Raw genomic sequence first — 18660 nt, forward strand, 5'->3', positions numbered from 1 at the left:
GTTTTGTCCATTGAGCAAATGATCTACCAGTTTTTGGTAAATGCCCTCAAATACATGATGCGCCCAAACACTCATGCATTCCAGAGCAGCTAATATTCCCAAGTGTATGATAAATAAGACACCTCATTGCAGGTGTTACGTAGCACATTCTGAATATCAAGTGCGTGCGTGCATGTGTGTGAGAAGTGCACTTGTGTGGGAGAGATGATCCCATTGGTAAAAGCAGAACGGGAAGGGGAAGGGAGTGAGAGCTATGTTACTCTGCAGATATGTAAGTTAAATGCTTAAAATTTATGATATTCACCCTATTTGCATGTGTGTTAGTTTAATTTTAAGCAACTGGTGGAAAGTTCAGACTATTAGACTATTAGAAGTGTTCTACGATCTTTATAGTTTTATGTTAGAATTTTGGGATCTCAATACCAGATTGACACAAGGATTTCCATTAAGATATTGTTCATTCATAAATATATATATAATTTGCAACAATGCCAATAATGGGAAATGTTTCATAAAGGTGTAACTTATTTTGTTGTCTGCATGTAAATATTTGAAGCAGTGATGCTGCAGAACTGACATGAAAGAGAATAACAAGGTACGTGGAGGTGTGTGTGCATAATTTGCATTGTAAATTCATATTTACAAAATATTTCAGATAACACTATAACAAATTTGTATATTCCTGAAGCTACACACAAAAAATTTACACACATAAACATGGTTTGAATAAATTACCTTTAATGTAATTTGGTGAGTGAAGGACTTCTGGTTTTCCAACCATTACTGCTACATATGAATGATAAATTGTCTATATTCTTGTATCAAGTGTCTGCTTCATAAAAATAATATCATCTTTAAATCACAGTAGATTTTTCCATTGCATGATACCTTGTCACCCTACATCAAGTACACTTGCTTTTGTTGCCGAGCAACAGTTTTCCAAAGCTGACAACAGCCTGCATGTACAGTGGATCACTAGAAAGGCTGTGAAACATCAGGCTGCAGAAAAAGGAGTGAAGGAAACTTTACATGTGTGTTTTGATGAGACTTGAGCGAGCCCGAATGTTTGTGGGTATTTATTGTCGTAATTTTGTAGCTATCTGGAAAATTTTAAAATACTTTGATGGAGAGCGGTACAGATGTTAATATTTGTGGACCTATTACACCATCCATCCATCCATCCATCCATCCATCCATCCATCCATCCATCCATCCATCCATCCATCCATCCATCCATCCATCCATCCATCCATCCATCCATCCATCCATCCATCCATCTATCTATCTATCTATCTATCTATCTATCTATCTATCTATCTATCTATCTATCTATCTATCTATCTATCTATCTCATAATGCCCCAGCACTTGCAGAAATGATAGGGAACTCCATAAGAGGAAAAATGACTGTAATAGATCATTCCCAGCCATTGCAGCCGTCACCACAAGGCATAGGTACCCGGAATGCATGGTATGGATTTTCTTGAGCTTATATTGATAAGATTACTGATAATATTTTGTTTGGATGGGGATACCTGACTTAGACCTGGCGGCTAAAACATGTCTGAGAGATGAAAAACAATCTTTCTTTAAAGTCTGGTGGGTTTGCTAATAGAAAGGTTCTAATCCTATATTTCTGCAGTATTGCAATGGCCTTACAGACTAGATCAGTCAATAATGACTGCTGTAAATGAAAGGATCAACTTGTATTCAGAGCACCAGACAGTTAAAACCTGACTTGGAGTTACGGAGACCTGAGGCCTAACTTGGGACGGCAAAGAAGCCGTAGCTCTGATATTAGAGATTATTTCTTCAAAAACTAGCAGAATGTCAAGCATATTACAGCTAATAGTCATAAGATGCAACCCTGTGGACTAAATAACAAATAAACAGCAATGAAGTTTTGCACATGCATCAGAACAGCTGGGGACAAAATATGTCACCTGATAGCTGCCATTTTTAAAAAAAAAAAAAGTAAAATGTTAAAGAAAAACTTGTATAATGTAATAACCTATATTGTATAATATAGTTGTATAAGTCGGTATTATGGCTGAAGTCACTGTGCTCATCGACACAATGGCTGTTTTAAATACCCATGATTGGTGTCAATATTAAAAATGTCATGAGTCTCAAAGTCCATGAAGTTGGTTGGCCGACACGTGCAATCCATTTATTGCCTATAATTCTTGCCATTTCTCTTGACAGTATGTGGTACTACACTTTCCATCTAGGAATAGTTGAATACGTTGTGTGATATAAAATGTGTGATTTAAAATGTCAAATAAAGTTATTAGAGGAGCAATTAAAAACTGTTGTTAGTAATTTTTCTTTTTTTAATGTTCAGGATGTTACATGTGTCCCCCCCCCCCCCTTAACTGCTATTTCTCTTATGGGGTCAGGGGGATGATGCTGGAGCCTTGGCAGGGTACACCCCTGGATGAGTTGCCTGTCAGTACCTTGCTCAAGGGTATATTGGCAGTGTCCTGATGGTGTCCTGACATCTCCTACTGCTACCAGCACACCTTCTAAACTTTGTCTACACCTCCAGCGGAGAACCCTGCGCTTCTGAGCCAGGTGCATTACAGACTGAGCTAAAACTGCCCCCTTGATACATGTTGCCCTTCAGTAAGAATGTTATTAAAAATGTTATAAAAATGTTATTTTTGTCTACTTAAATTACAGACAACTATGTGAAATCACAGTAGTCTACCTCCATTCCAAGATCTTTCAAAACCTTTTAAGAGGATGTTTCCATTTGGCTTCGATGTTTTTCCTTGTGAGGTCCAAGGATGAGCTTGAATCCACTGTGGATAAATAATATACTCTCTATTAGTTGGTAAAGTCACATAAAGTACGTTCTCTTACAAATCCAAATTGGGGGATGTATCCTGACTTACAAAGGATGCTACAAAGGAGGTTTTGAACATACATCGTCACAATAGGGGGAAAAAATACGTCTTAAGGTGGACTTGTGTTTTGTGTCTTATCATATCTGACATGCACATTTGGGTACGATTTTAAAAAAAGACAATGAGAAAATAACAATCTGCTGTGTCAACAAACACTTGTTTTGTTCGATATTTGGTGCTGACCTCATTTTTGGCACACATAGATATAAAAGTAAAGTAATACAATGGAACCAGATAAGAATTAGATCAAGGACTTTCAAGAGCATAGTTCTTGTTACAAAGTGATCCTGCCCAGTGGTCAAAGCTGCAGGCTGTTTGATTTAAAGGTTGGTGAAAGGTGTCTGTTAGATTTTGCCACAGCTAATTTCAGTCACTGACCTTGACATCTCTCTCATGTTTAGGCTGTTGGTGCCTTCTAAAGAATTTGTTTTTAAAATGTGAGACAAAATATATGGCATGCGGCAGAGTCAACTGGAGGTTAAGACCAGTGCGGAGGGACAGACGGATTAATGAGCAACCCTGGTAACAGACAAACAGCTGCAGGGAGCTGCTGCTTATGGAGGGATTAACACCAGTAGCCTACTGGTTTACCTTGGGTCCACCCACACTTCATCTGCCTATTTTTGAGTCCTTGTGGAGGTAGGTAAGGTTCAGACAATGATGTTAACCGGAACTACTGATATACAGATTTGCATGGTCTTCTTCATATAGACTGGCCAGATCACAATTCACTATTTATAAAGTGTGTTCTGTTGACCAACCCTGAGCCCAACAGCAAGTGTTGCTACAGCAGCCAAGAAGGACTGGAGAAACTAGCTGTTCACACTCTTCTCACAGCGGCCCACCTGGAGCGACAGATCTGTCAGTGCATCAGACACTGGAGATTCATGGGGTTCTAAGGAGAGGATTTGGAGGAAGGCCTAAAGGAGGGGCTTGGATATTTTTGGTTAGATACTTTCAAAATCTATCTTGCTGATGTCTTCTTGAAAAGAAAGGAGCTTCAAAACACACTTAATTATAACTTCAGTTGTTGAAAAACATATTGTAGTTTCCTATATGTAAAAGCCAAGGCAAGAAAAAACTTACACCATATTACATAACCAAAGGAGTACTTCTAACTCAAAATATTAGAGACTTTGAAATTAAAATAAACTATTAAATTTTACGATAATTATCATTGCATTGGTACGGTATATAGTCATGCTTTCAGATATAAAAAAAAAAAGATCTAAGACTTAGATCTCGATTCTAGATTTAGATTCTAAGTACCGGTAGTCACCAAACGTTGTACTTTTAAATGTAGCAAAACATTGCCCTCTAGAGGATCTTTACAATGATTTGAATCATCGCTCTGGGTTTCTTATGAATTTTTAATTTTTTTAACAAAAGTTTTTTTCATGCCTGTAAAGCCATTGTCAAAGGTCATGCACCATAATCTTCACAATTTTGAAACATCCCCTAAGACTTCTATTATTAGTCCATTGTAGGATTCCAACCTATTTGGTCTGCTACAGACAATACCTTCAAACTATATTGATTAATTCAGTAAACACAGTAAATCTACATTCTAGTGACTGTAAAAGAAGCCTTAGGCTTTACACTATCTGGATTTTTGGGGCCGGTCATGGATCATGTGAGGGAGCAATACAGTATGTCTATTTAAATAACTTGTTTATTTACTGGATACACTCAGGTAGTATTTATCTAAGTATCAAAAAAAAAAAATATTGTTAAACGTTTTTTTAGACATTTCCTTGCCCCAAACTGAGTGAGCTAAAAAGGTTAAACATCAATGCCCTCTAGAGCCCCTTCAAGGCTGGCCAGATATAATTCAAAATTCAATCAGAGCAAACCACAACGATTTGAGACAGAAATAATGGGTGCCACATCTTAACTTAATGTTATTTCATTACTTTAATTAATTAATTTCTAGGACAAGTATGCTGCAATTTTTTCCAAAACCTGTTTGTTCATATTCAAGATTCAAAAAATCAATTGTCATCACATAGTGAGAGCTCAAAACGTGAATGTCATAAAGACAAAAAAACCTTTAACCCAGAGAGACATGGCCTTTTTTGCTTATTTTGATAAAGCAAAAACGATCACTTGTCATTGGTTTAAATGTGTCTTTTATGTCTCTGTTTAGTTTGTGTTGAGTCTCTCTCTATGATGTGATGGGCACTAAAGTTTTTTAAATCTCGGATCATTACCGAGCAAACAGGCATGCCGCTGCAGTCATAATTCAAAGTACCTGAGAAGGATAAAACACAAGCCATCAGTGATCTATGCAACAGCAGCATCTGCAAAAACTTTTAAAACGTCAGTGACATTGACCGGATCGATGGATCACTACAAATTACATAAAAATGCGAATATATCGTCCGATTGCAAATAGCCTATGGGATTCTTGGAAAGCCCTCTATACATATAGCATGTTTAAACACATAGAATCATAATACTGCACAGTTTTAGGTCAATAAAGAAAATCTATATCTGTAAGACCATCATACCATATGTGAAATGGCCTGAGAGAAATCACCCATGCTGCGCCTCCGCCTCCCAACCAGCTCTGTAAAACATAGACAAACACCACTGTGATACTGAATAATAAGGGACATTTCATTTCCACTGACTAATTACTTTTTAAAACGGCACCAGTTAACAAACAAGATAAAATATTTTATGCATTCATTGATTCTATATGTGGGTTGATGACATGGTGTAATGCTCAGAGACCAGCTCTAATGATGACAGAATAGCTGGTAACACAAGCAGCATATTTGCACCTTGGCAACTTGAGGCTCCCTTGGGTGTTTATGAGAACCCACAGATCGACACCAAGAGCAGAAACACACACCTCCAAGACTTAATATATCTCCTCTTTTATATACATTATTACACTTTCTGACTGTAGTAATACTTGAAATTCATGTCAAAACCTTACATTTAAACTTCTACATCAGGTCAGGGGTTTCCAAAGTATCACATAAGAAGATACATAAGATGTCCCTGACTAGACACCCCCCCCCCACTACCACCACCACCACCCCCTTACCACCCCCCCACCCCCTTACCACCCCCTTACCACAGTTATTACACTAATCCCTGAAGGTCTACACAAGTGCAACAAGGAGCAAGGGGCAAACCTCCAGCACTGAGAACTAATTTTAACCTTTAGATGTAGAACTCAACTTTGTATTATCATACACGGAATGAAAGTAAATCAGTACTACTGTATAAGTTTTACTTTGATACTTTGATTGATTTTAGATAAAATAATGACAGCATCTATTGGTATAACACATATTCCTGATGATGAAAATGATTATTTCTGGCTGCAGAATTAGTGTGAATGACATATGTTTCCGATGAATTGCAGGTGCTGAAAGGTAAAAATGTGACAGTTAACCTCTCTAAATTCAATCAGAAGGATAATTGCAATTAAATTACATAGTTGAAATACTACATTATACACCCAAATTAAACAATGTTGGTATAAAACTCCATCTACAATACAACAAAAAAATAATGACACGGACACTGCAGTAAGTACATGTGCAGATAACAAGAATACAACTTAATTACTGTTCAAATATTACTGGTGTTAATCAGAATAAATGAAAAATAGTACTTACAACACAAAGAGAACAATGCACATCCATGCTCTTTGTAGTCAGCTTGTAAACTGCAATGTTCTTCAACACTCCACTTAGATTGTTACCCCGCTCCCAGTTGTTTCTTCATGACAAATGAGTTAGAGAACCTGCCAGACAGACAGACAGAGGACAGACAGATAAAAGACCTTAAAAAAAACAATAAGCCTCTAGAGCATAAATTTGAGGATCAACAGAAGCCTGTTGCTATATTTGAGTTTTGCCCTAATTAGAGAGAAGATTTCAGAGTATCATGTGACACTTAAGACAGAGGCTCATTATATCTTGCTGGTAATCACTTCAGAATTTCTTCCACACCTTCCAGTAGAAACAGTAGCTAATGGGTCTGCAGCCAATTTTTTATGTATTAGCACTGGTTTATCTTACTGTGAACTATATTCTGGTGGGGTATTTATTCAACCATCACCCAGAAAATCAATGCGATGCCCCAAAATGACTGAATTTAGTCTAAGTTGAAAACTTAGACTAAAGTTAGACTAAAACAAGAGCGTGGGTCCTGTAATTTTTGAAACATAATGGAAGAAGAGCTGTTAGCCAGCACTCAGCTGCACATTTAGAGAATGCATAGCCCCCTTAGCGTATCAGTTTCTCTTGTACAACACTCCAAACAACACCTGTTGACAGTGCTGAGAGAAATAATCCCCTGGAAATCCCTCCTTTTCTTTAAAGCTCATTGGTATATCTTTTACGTCTTCTTCTTTTTGAAGAATTTCTAACTTGTACGGATTCTGAAACAGTATACCACTGACTTTTTACAAGGATCTCAAAAGCATTGCAAAGGGGAACTGTACTGCCAAAGAGCATAAAAGAGATGCATTAGTCACACCTTTGGACTGCCTGTAACTAAAGACTTGACCACCAGCAAAACAAAATCAGCACCTTATTTGCACACACAATAGTACCAGCAACCAACCCATGATATATTAGTATTTAGTATTTATAACCATATAACACTGTACAGATCTAAGAAAGAAAGAAAGAAAGAAAGAAAGAAAGAAAGAAAGAAAGAAAGAAAGAAAGAAAGAAAGAAAGAAAAAGAAAGAAAGAAAGAAAGGAAGAAAGAAAGAAAGAAAGAAAGAAAATGAAGAAATTTTGGAAATGATATTGCATGAAAGATGCTTCATAAACTATGTCTACAATGTCACAGCTACAATTAATAACTATGGCTGCACAAGCGCAGCACAACCCAACATGATGACCAAATACAGAACTCCTCATGTGATTGGCTCCCATCACTCAGTATAAGAAGGCAGAGCAACCATCACTAAGTAGAGGCACCCTGCAAAGGTAAGTTTCTTGCTGCTTCAAATATTTAATAAGTATTTTGTACTAGGTTAAGTAGCATGAATATTAAATACGAAGTACACATAAAAGACCAATGTGATTTTAGAGATATCATGTTTTATAGCTGCACGGTTTTCAAATCAATTTAATGGGATGACAACATGAAGCAACAGACTATATCTTTTTCAGAAGTCTGCAAATCTTCCAGAACAGCCCTGCACTACTGGTGTCAGCCAAGGTAGTTAGACATTAAATTTATGCTGGAGTGTGTTAGTGTATATTTGGATTTTGACCTGTATAAACTCTCATAACTACACACTTTCATGTCTAGTTTCACAATACTGTGCAAAAAATAAGCTGCTGTAATACACTAATTAAAAGTGCAATAAAAACTAAGGGATTTAACTATATACATCTATTTGTATATATTTTTTCTTTTGAATATTTAATGTGTGTTCACTGTTTGTGCTTGTGCAGTAAAGAGCCATCATGAGTAGGGACCCAGAAATGGAGTGCTTTGGCCCGGCGGCCATTTACCTCCGGAAGCCAGAGAAAGAGAGGATTGAAGCCCAGAACACCCCCTTTGATGCTAAAACAGCATATTTTGTGACTGAACCCAAGGAGATGTACCTCAAAGGGAAACTCATCAAGAAAGAAGGTGGCAAAGCCACAGTAGAGACTCTGTGTAAGAAGGTGAGCGACTATGCAATGATTAATATCAAGAAAATGACTGCAGAGCTGATAATGATGATGTTTCGTCCCTCTGACAGACGATCACTGTGAAAGACGATGAAATCTTCCCCATGAACCCACCGAAGTTTGACAAGATTGAGGACATGGCCATGATGACCCACCTCAGTGAGCCCACCGTGCTGTATAACCTCAAAGAGCGTTATGCAGCATGGATGATCTATGTGAGTCTGAGCGGATCTACTCAGCATCAGCTGATCTGACATGTTTCTAACAGTCCTGTCTGCCTCCACAGACATACTCTGGGTTGTTCTGCGTCACTGTGAACCCCTACAAGTGGCTCCCAGTGTACGATTCAGTGGTTGTAGGGGGATACAGAGGCAAAAAGAGGATTGAAGCGCCGCCTCACATCTTCTCCATCTCTGACAACGCCTATCAGTTCATGCTTCAAGGTATCAGTAAGATTGCAAAAGATGTGTGAATACAGCCCTGTAAATATGTTACAATCTCACTGTATAATATTCTGACATCTTTCAGATAGAGAAAACCAGTCTATCCTGATTACGTAAGTGTCAATTTTATTTAATGACATATATTTATCTTGATTTATGTGCTTTATGGGGGTCAAACGAGTCATAAATTAAGAACCGTAATGATGTCATCGTTTCACCTAGTGGAGAATCCGGTGCTGGAAAGACTGTCAACACCAAACGTGTCATCCAGTACTTTGCAACAATTGCAGTGGCTGGAGGGAAGAAAGAACAACAATCCAGTAGCAAAATGCAGGTAAACCACATAAATGAAAATATATATGCGCCCATTCAGTTGTTTCTTCACTTCCCATTCATTGAGTTCATGGTGATGCTGGTGACCACTACACTTGCACCCCTACATCTAACTACTGTTACCTGTAGGGGTCACTGGAAGATCAAATCATTGCAGCAAACCCACTGTTGGAAGCTTATGGTAATGCCAAGACTGTGAGGAATGACAACTCTTCACGATTTGTAAGTGTTTTATCTTTAAGTTGCTGTTTTATGTGAACAATCGTTTGCTGACATCAGTTTAATCTGCTGCTTTTCAGGGTAAATTTATTAGAATCCACTTTGGGACAACTGGAAAGCTGGCTTCAGCTGATATTGAAACATGTAAGTTTGGGAAACTATCGCGATAGGATTAGTTACTTTCTTTGATAGTAAGTGACCCAAATATTAATCACTGCACAAATTCCTATAGATCTGCTGGAAAAGTCTCGTGTGACCTTCCAGCTGTCTGCTGAGAGGAGCTACCACATCTTCTATCAGCTTGCAACAGGCCACAAACCTGAGCTGATCGGTAGGAGATCATTTAACATCTTTGACATGGTCTATACAGATGGTTATTGGTTTATGAAACACACTGCATTCTGCTGTATTTACTGTATCATTTGTACTCTTCCAGAGGCTCTGCTGATCACCACAAACCCATATGATTTTCCTATGATCAGTCACGGAGAAATCACTGTCAAGAGTATCGATGACATTGAAGAATTCATTGCTACTGATGTAAGAACAACTTTCCTTTGGCTTTTCATTGTCACCACTTTGTATTATGCGAATGAATCAGTCAGTTCTGAATATTTTTCACAATCTTGGACATTAACTTTGCTTGTTTTTGTAGTTTTATTTTAAAAGACAGTCCTCACGTAATGACACAAGTTAACGATGGTCTATTGTCTTATTTCAGACCGCCATTGACATTCTGGGCTTCACTGCAGAAGAGAAAGCAAGCATGTACAAGCTGACTGGAGCTGTGATGCATCATGGTAACATGAAGTTCAAGCAGAAGCAGCGTGAAGAGCAGGCTGAGCCAGACGGCACCGAGGGTGAGAGACCCACACCTGTGAGCTGGAATACAGAAGTCCAGCTTTACTTTTTTAAAAGAAACTTATTTCAGTGTTTAATTTGAAGTGATCTTAGAATATGTGTCCAATGTGACTATTTCTGTGGTTCTTCTAGTGGCTGATAAAATCGCCTACCTCATGGGTCTGAACTCTGCTGATTTGCTGAAGGCTCTGTGCTACCCCAGAGTAAAGGTTGGGAATGAGTTTGTGACCAAAGGTCAGACAGTCCCTCAGGTATGCTGTGCAAACACCTTCACTCCCCACTTAAATCTTGTTAACTGGTGTAAATTCATCCCTGTATTCATTCATGTAACATCATTCTTTATAGTTTTTCTTCTCGTTCGTAAAATCAGGTCAACAATTCCGTCATGGCTCTCGGCAAGTCCGTCTATGAGAAAATGTTCTTGTGGATGGTCGTCAGAATTAATGAGATGCTGGACACAAAGCAGTCAAGAAGCTTTTTCATTGGTGTCCTTGATATTGCTGGCTTTGAAATTTTTGATGTAGGTATACTTTTCTGATCCTACGAGCTTTCACGTGTTCTTCATGTGTTTACCAGAATCTTTTGTTGACTTTGTGTCCTTTTTAAATGTATTTAGTACAACAGCTTGGAGCAGCTGTGCATCAACTTCACCAATGAGAAACTGCAACAGTTTTTCAACCACCACATGTTTGTGCTGGAGCAAGAGGAGTACAAGAAAGAGGGAATTGAGTGGGAGTTCATTGACTTTGGTATGGACTTGGCTGCCTGCATTGAGCTGATTGAGAAGGTGAGGCACATGCACCTGAACCAAAGTAAATCTTCTGATGTTTGGAGGAGTTTGATCTAAATGACTAATTACAATTCATTCTACAGCCAATGGGTATCTTCTCCATCCTTGAAGAGGAGTGCATGTTCCCCAAGGCCACAGACATGACCTTCAAGAACAAACTTTATGACCAGCATCTTGGTAAAAGTGCACCCTTCCAGAAACCCAAACCTGCCAAAGGCAAAGCCGAGGCTCACTTCTCCCTGGTGCACTATGCTGGCACTGTGGATTATAATGTTACTGGCTGGCTGGACAAAAACAAGGACCCCCTGAACGACTCTGTGGTTCAGCTCTACCAGAAGTCTTCAGTGAAGCTGTTGGCATACCTCTATGCAGCTCATCCAGGAGCAGAAGGTAAGGGTTATATCAGAATGAGACAAAATCTGTTTAGGTTTTTGTATTATTTTAAATGGGTCAACTTGGCGATTATGACAAAATCTGAATAAAATACATTTTGTAGCATTACTAATATGATTTGTGGCTAATATATATCAAATACAATCTTCATTTGATAGAGGGTGGTGGAGCCAAAAAAGGCAAGAAAAAGGGTGGCTCCTTCCAGACAGTGTCTGCTCTCTTCAGAGTAAGCATCACAAACGCATCACTGCATCACGACGTAACTACAATTAGCTGAATCCCTTAATGCTTAAGAACAATTGAACGTTTTCTATGTTTCAGGAGAATCTGGGCAAGCTGATGACTAACTTGAGGAGCACACACCCACATTTTGTGCGCTGTTTAATTCCAAATGAGTCAAAGACCCCTGGTAATTCTAAGAGCAGAATAAATTTATATATTTGGTGTTAATGAAACTGCAGTATGTAAACGAGAATAACTTTTATACACACTCTTTAAGGTCTGATGGAGAACTTCCTGGTCATCCACCAGCTGAGGTGCAATGGTGTACTGGAGGGGATTAGGATCTGCAGGAAAGGTTTCCCCAGCAGAATCCTCTACGGTGATTTCAAGCAGAGGTATTTATTGATATAAAGTATTTTAAAGTCTTGACAATAAATAATCACAAAATATTTCCCTCAATTAGATACAAAGTGTTGAATGCCAGCGTCATCCCTGAGGGGCAATTTATTGACAACAAAAAAGCCTCTGAGAAACTCTTGGGCTCCATTGATATTGACCATACTCAGTACAAATTTGGACACACCAAGGTATTTTTTTTATGATGATGTTGATGATTACTATGAAATTGCAAATATAACAAATCTTGACTTCGTACACTCAGGTTTTCTTCAAAGCGGGTCTTCTGGGTCAGCTGGAGGAGATGAGAGATGAAAAACTCGCAATCCTCATTACAATGACTCAGGCACTCTGCAGGGGTTATGTCATGAGAAAGGAGTTTGTCAAGATGATGGCACGCAGGTATTGTTCATTCAAGCATCTGAGGGCAAAAGAAATGCAATAGATCACCTTAATTTCCCACATTTATTTTGGTATATTTATGCCAAACATGATGCATCTTTGACATGTTTTCACCAGAGAGGCAATTTATTCAATCCAGTACAACATCCGGTCCTTCATGAATGTGAAGACCTGGCCATGGATGAAGCTGTACTTCAAGATCAAGCCTCTGCTGAAGAGTGCTGAAGCTGAGAAAGAGATGGCACAAATGAAAGAGGACTTTGAAAAGACCAAGGAAGAGCTGGCCAAGGCCCTGGCAAAGAAGAAGGAACTGGAGGAGAAGATGGTCTCTCTGCTGCAGGAGAAGAACGATCTACAGCTTCAAATTCAGTCTGTAAGTTAAAATTGATATGGGAAATAGAATTTTAGAAATTTAAAAATTAGATATTTTTCAAGTTTTATGTTTCTGTTAGGAAAGCGAGACCCTCAGTGATGCAGAGGAAAGGTGCGAGGGGCTCATCAAAGCAAAAATCCAGCTGGAGGCCAAAGCCAAAGAGACCGCTGAGAGGCTAGAGGATGAGGAGGAAATAAATGCTGAACTCACAGCAAAGAAGAGGAAGCTGGAGGACGAGTGTTCTGAGTTGAAGAAAGACATCGATGACTTGGAGCTCACCCTCGCCAAAGTGGAAAAAGAGAAGCACGCCACTGAGAACAAGGTTTTTACCATTTAAATCTTCACCGTGTTATAGAGCAGGACTCTTCCATAACATAAAATAATTATCAAAACAGGTTAAAAACTTGGTTGAGGAAATGGCGTCTCAAGATGAAGCCATTGCAAAGTTGAGCAAAGAGAAAAAAGCCCTCCAAGAGGCCCATCAGCAGACCCTGGATGATCTGCAGGCTGAGGAAGACAAAGTCAACACTCTGACTAAGGCCAAGACCAAGCTGGAGCAGCAAGTGGATGACGTACGTAGAAAAAACAAGCAGTGACTTTAGTCTTGTTTAAAAATAAGTCCAAAATAATCATGCCTCTTCCGTGTGATTACAGCTTGAAGGTTCTTTGGAGCAAGAAAAGAAGCTCCGTATGGATCTTGAAAGAGCTAAAAGAAAGCTTGAAGGAGATCTGAAACTGGCCCAGGAATCCATAATGGATCTGGAGAATGATAAGCAGCAGTCTGATGAGAAGATCAAGAAGTGAGTGTGAGACTTACATTTGACACATTCTTTTTCAACGCTTGCAAAATCCTACAATGAAATGATTGCATTTGAAAAAAACAACTAAAAATTGGGGGTTTTCTTTCCAATATTTGTCTCCCAACAGGAAGGACTTTGAAATAAGTCAGTTTCTCAGTAGGATTGAAGATGAGCAAGCACTTAGTATTCAGTTTCAGAAAAAGATCAAGGAACTTCAGGTTTGTTTTGGTTTCTTTTATAGTTGCTGACATTGTCTATACTGTGTATGTTCCAACTGTATCACAAAGAAGCGACATCAATGCTGAAACATTTTTATATATACACACATAACATGTTTTCGTATTTAATATTAGGCTCGTATTGAGGAGCTAGAGGAAGAAATTGAGGCTGAGCGTGCTGCTCGGGCCAAGGTTGAGAAGCAGAGGTCTGATCTCTCCAGGGAGCTTGAGGAGATCAGCGAGAGGCTTGAAGAAGCTGGTGGAGCCACGTCTGTTCAGATTGAGATGAACAAGAAGCGCGAGGCCGAGTTCCAGAAGCTGCGACGTGATCTTGAGGAGTCCACCCTGCAGCACGAAGCCACTGCTGCAGCTCTACGCAAGAAGCAAGCTGACACCACGGCAGAGCTGGGAGATCAGATTGATAATCTCCAGAGAGTCAAACAGAAGCTGGAGAAGGAGAAAAGTGAATACAAGATGGAGATTGACGACCTGTCAAGCAACATGGAGGCTATTGCCAAATCAAAAGTAAGATTTAGAAATCTTCAAGGGGCAATCATTTTTCAGCAAGAAATTTCAATGAAAGTTATACTGAAAATGTTTTTAAATGGGTCACTCCACTCCATTAAGATACGGGAACATTGCACCAAAACAACTCTCATTTCAGACCCACCTGGAAAAACTGTGCCGCACTCTTGAGGATCAAATGAGTGAAATGAAAACTAAAAGCGATGAAAATGTGCGACAGCTGAATGACATTGGGCTGCAAAGGGCAAGACTGCAAACAGAAAATGGTATGAATGAATAATTAACTTTGAAAAAAATTTAGTTTCTCACTTTAAATCCTATGATTTTTGCATTTTTTTTCTTTTTTTTAAAACCTTCCTTAGGTGAAATTAGCCGCCAGTTGGAGGAGAAGGAAACCCTTGTCTCTCAGCTGACACGGAGCAAGCAGGCTTTTATCCAGCAGATTGAAGAGTTAAAGAGGCATATTGAGGAGGAAGTTAAAGTATGAAAAATACACCAGAACTTACATTTATATGTGTAGTTACATATTAATAATATCCAAAATCAGATTATCGAGATGCTAATGAAAAATGGTCTCAATTTTTAAGGCCAAGAATGCCCTGGCTCATGCTGTTCAGTCTTCCCGCCACGACTGCGAACTCCTCAGAGAGCAGTACGAGGAGGAGCAGGAGGCCAAGGCTGAGCTGCAGCGTTCAATGTCCAAAGCCAACAGCGAGGTGGCTCAGTGGAGAACCAAATATGAGACCGATGCCATTCAGCGCACTGAGGAGCTGGAGGAGGCCAAGTAAAGAGGACCTCTAAAATCCTGCTGTTTCTAAGCACTAACTTTTAATTAAAAGAAAAAACTGTGCGTTAACAGGAAAAAGCTTGCTCAGCGTCTTCAGGATGCAGAAGAATCTATTGAGGCTGTGAATGCAAAATGTGCCTCCCTGGAAAAGACAAAGCAGAGACTGCAGGGTGAAGTGGAAGACCTGATGATCGACGTGGACAGAGCTAATGCTCTGGCAGCTAGCCTTGACAAGAAGCAAAGGAACTTTGACAAGGTTAGAGTATTTTTGTGCTTTTCTGCCTAAATGAATACAAAAGAAATGTGAATAACTAAATCTCAGTGGATTTCTTTTATCTGCTCAGGTTCTTGCTGAGTGGAAGCAGAAGTATGAAGAAAGCCAGGCCGAGCTGGAGGGAGCTCAAAAAGAAGCTCGTTCTCTCAGCACTGAAATGTTCAAGATGAAAAACTCCTATGAAGAAGCTCTGGACCACCTGGAGACCCTGAAGAGAGAGAACAAGAATCTGCAACGTATGTAATATTTTGATGCCTTTAACAAGTCAGGATATGTAAGTTCTCTGATAAATAAATGAAGCACCAGTGAAGACCATAAATTTAAAGAAATCTATATAAATGTTCAGAATTGTTCTAACAACAAAAAAGCGTATCTGTCAGAACACCTCAAGGCAGTAATGAATCAAAATTTATGGATAAGTTAAAGTCATTCTTTTCAGAAATTTAGTGGCCATTTGATTAACCTGGCATACTACTGAAATTATTGTCATGCCTTTTTAACAAATCAAACTTAACTCAAAACCAACTTTTTTACAGAGGAGATTTCTGATTTAACCGAGCAAATTGGAGAGACTGGGAAAACCATTCACGAGCTGGAGAAAGGAAAAAAGACTGCAGAGTCAGAGAAGTGTGAACTTCAGACTTCTCTTGAAGAGGCAGAGGTATTGTGTGACGAAATAGTGACATGAATGCCTCCTTTAACGACTCTGGAGTAACACGTTATATGTTTTGCTGTAAGGCCACCCTGGAGCATGAGGAATCCAAGATTCTGCGCATACAGCTGGAACTCACCCAAGTCAAGAGTGAAATTGACAGGAAAATCGCTGAGAAGGACGAGGAGATTGAGCAGATCAAGAGGAACAGTCAGAGAGTGATTGAGTCCATGCAGAGCACCTTGGATGCTGAGATCAGAAGCAGGAACGATGCCCTGAGGATCAAGAAGAAGATGGAGGGAGACCTCAATGAGATGGAGATTCAGCTGAGCCATGCAAACCGTCAGGCAGCTGAAGCCCAGAAACAGCTGAGGAACGTCCAGGGACAGCTCAAGGTGAAGAGCGCCTCATTAAAGAAACACAATCTATTTTAATCAGACTAAAATATATATTTAATTTTAACTGTCTATTTAGGATGCGCAACTGCATCTCGATGAAGCTATCAGAGGTCAAGAAGAAATGAAGGAGCAGGTAGCCATGGTGGAGCGCAGGAACAACCTGATGCTGGCTGAGATCGAGGAGCTGAGAGCAGCTCTGGAGCAAACGGAGAGAAGCCGCAAAGTGGCTGAACAGGAGCTGGTTGATGCCAGCGAGCGTGTGGGGCTGCTGCACTCTCAGGTGAATAAGGATTGAAGTGGTTATACAACCAGAATACCAGTATATAACCCAGCCTATGATGTTTTTAGAACACCAGCCTTATCAACACCAAGAAGAAGTTGGAGGCTGACTTAATCCAGATCCAAGGTGAAGTTGAAGACTCAATCCAGGAAGCCAGAAATGCTGAAGAAAAGGCCAAGAAGGCCATCACTGATGTGAGCCATCTTGTTGAATATGGGACCGCTATGTGACAAAACAGAACTTTTTAATTTACAAAATTACTGTACTTATAGGCTGCCATGATGGCTGAGGAGCTGAAGAAGGAGCAGGACACTAGTGCTCACCTGGAGAGGATGAAGAAAAACCTGGAAGTGACAGTGAAGGACCTGCAGCACCGTTTGGATGAAGCTGAGAATCTGGCCATGAAGGGAGGCAAGAAGCAGCTCCAGAAACTGGAGGCTAGGGTATGTGTCACATGCTAAAATTTACACATTTTTGGCATTATTTCATATCTTAAATTACTCCATTGTCTTTACAAAAGGTTCGTGAATTAGAGGGTGAAGTTGAGGCTGAGCAAAAACGTGGTGCTGATGCCATCAAAGGGGTGCGAAAATATGAGAGAAGAGTTAAGGAGCTGACCTATCAGGTATAGTTCCATTTGTACTGCAAAAACTTAAACCATTAGTGGTCATAAAACTACAGTCACAAAAACAGCGCTTGTGTACTGATAGTGTACTTTAATAACAAAGATATTAATGATATATTGTTCCCGATTTCTGTCAGACTGAAGAAGACAAGAAAAATCTTGTCAGGCTTCAGGATCTTGTGGACAAGCTGCAGCTGAAGATGAAATCCTACAAGCGCCAGGCTGAGGATGCTGTGAGCATAGCTGTTTCTCAAAAGAACTTTCTAAGCATGTCACTTGGTCCATATCTTTTATCTTGACTATGCTCTGTCAACAGGAGGAGCAGGCTAACAGTCACCTGACCAGGTACAGGAAGGTGCAGCATGAGCTGGAGGAGGCCCAGGAGAGAGCCGACATCGCCGAGTCTCAGGTCAACAAGCTGAGGGTAAAGAGTCGCGAAATTGTCAAGGTCAAGGTAAATTAAATAAATCTGATACTAGATCAGTGATTTTTTTTTTGCTTTTTTGGGGGTATTGGGTCAAATGTTTGACCTGCCATAATCCTGCCATTTCAGACTACAGAATCAGAAGAGTAAAGACAAATTCAAGATAACAAGAAGTAACTGGAAGTCATACAATATGATTACCTTGTTACGTCTTTATTGTGTCTTGATGTAACAAATCAATAAAAAAAAATGCATTTGCATCTTCTTGTCTTTTCAATGATTGTTCTTATCATTTGCATTTATGATTTCAATATGAGCATTCAACCAAACAACAACGACGACAACAGCAACAATAATAACAACAATCATAATAACAACAATACATTACATACATTTTGAAATTGGCATTTTTCTCCCCGGATTCCTTATTCAAAGATTACGCGAATCGGCACTCGAGAATATTGCGATCCAACAATGCGCAGGCACTGTCGGTGAGAAACACCACTACAAAAGCAACTAAAATGTACTGTTGGACAACATTTTCACTCGGTGTCCACAGGAGGCCAAACACCTAAAGTCAGTGACCTTTTAACGCCACATAAGAGGACACCGTAACAGGTCCCTAGACCGTGCTTTAATATGTTTTGAAATGTATAAAAAATATCTTTTAAAAATGTGAA

At 39.4% G+C, this 18660-nt stretch overlaps 1 protein-coding gene and 2 long non-coding RNA genes across 4 annotated transcripts; 2 read left to right on the plus strand and 1 right to left on the minus strand.

The window, feature by feature from the left end:
* Positions 1 to 185: 185 nt before the first annotated feature.
* Positions 186 to 2719, plus strand: LOC105417829 (uncharacterized). Of its 2 annotated transcripts, XR_965326.2 has the most exons (4): positions 186 to 271; positions 557 to 595; positions 2399 to 2573; positions 2682 to 2719. It is a non-coding gene; the product is annotated as an uncharacterized lncRNA (long non-coding RNA). The 2 variants fall into 2 exon arrangements; XR_965325.2 differs by lacking the exon at positions 2682 to 2719 and having other exon boundaries at positions 2399 to 2659.
* Positions 2720 to 4657: 1938 nt separating this feature from the next.
* LOC115246803 (uncharacterized) lies at positions 4658 to 6676 on the minus strand. Its single transcript, XR_003885869.1, has 3 exons — positions 6544 to 6676; positions 5419 to 5477; positions 4658 to 5159 (listed from the first exon to the last, which is right to left on the minus strand). It is a non-coding gene; the product is annotated as an uncharacterized lncRNA (long non-coding RNA).
* A 1174-nt stretch (positions 6677 to 7850) lies between these two features.
* Positions 7851 to 18240, plus strand: LOC100462941 (myosin heavy chain, fast skeletal muscle). The gene is made up of 41 exons (XM_011613877.2): positions 7851 to 7869; positions 8056 to 8104; positions 8344 to 8559; positions 8637 to 8780; positions 8852 to 9008; positions 9094 to 9121; positions 9231 to 9342; positions 9471 to 9563; positions 9641 to 9704; positions 9793 to 9891; positions 9997 to 10100; positions 10282 to 10420; positions 10554 to 10672; positions 10792 to 10941; positions 11038 to 11208; positions 11295 to 11601; positions 11763 to 11830; positions 11926 to 12013; positions 12104 to 12221; positions 12290 to 12413; positions 12488 to 12624; positions 12742 to 12997; positions 13077 to 13319; positions 13393 to 13569; positions 13652 to 13797; positions 13925 to 14015; positions 14151 to 14540; positions 14680 to 14806; positions 14903 to 15021; positions 15128 to 15324; positions 15400 to 15583; positions 15672 to 15837; positions 16138 to 16262; positions 16340 to 16648; positions 16728 to 16931; positions 17000 to 17125; positions 17204 to 17374; positions 17452 to 17556; positions 17694 to 17789; positions 17873 to 18010; positions 18110 to 18240. The coding sequence occupies exons 3-41, from the start codon at positions 8356 to 8358 to the stop codon at positions 18128 to 18130; spliced, it is 5817 nt and encodes a 1938-aa protein (XP_011612179.2). The 5' UTR covers positions 7851 to 7869; positions 8056 to 8104; positions 8344 to 8355; the 3' UTR covers positions 18131 to 18240.
* The last annotated feature ends 420 nt before the right edge of the window (positions 18241 to 18660 follow it).

This window comes from Takifugu rubripes, chromosome 19, assembly GCF_901000725.2.
Source record: "Takifugu rubripes chromosome 19, fTakRub1.2, whole genome shotgun sequence".
NCBI lineage: Eukaryota > Metazoa > Chordata > Actinopteri > Tetraodontiformes > Tetraodontidae > Takifugu > Takifugu rubripes.

What these genes read in the sequence shown, in the direction of transcription:
- LOC100462941 (XM_011613877.2), top strand. Translation starts at nt 8,356, where the DNA reads ATGAGTAGGGACCCAGAAATGGAGTGCTTTGGCCCGGCGGCCATTTAC. An exon ending in ATATTGAGGAGGAAGTTAAA is followed by an intron (nt 15,022 to 15,127) that starts GTATGAAAAATA and finishes TCAATTTTTAAG; the next exon opens with GCCAAGAATGCCCTGGCTCA. An exon ending in GAGGAGCTGGAGGAGGCCAA is followed by an intron (nt 15,325 to 15,399) that starts GTAAAGAGGACC and finishes GTGCGTTAACAG; the next exon opens with GAAAAAGCTTGCTCAGCGTC.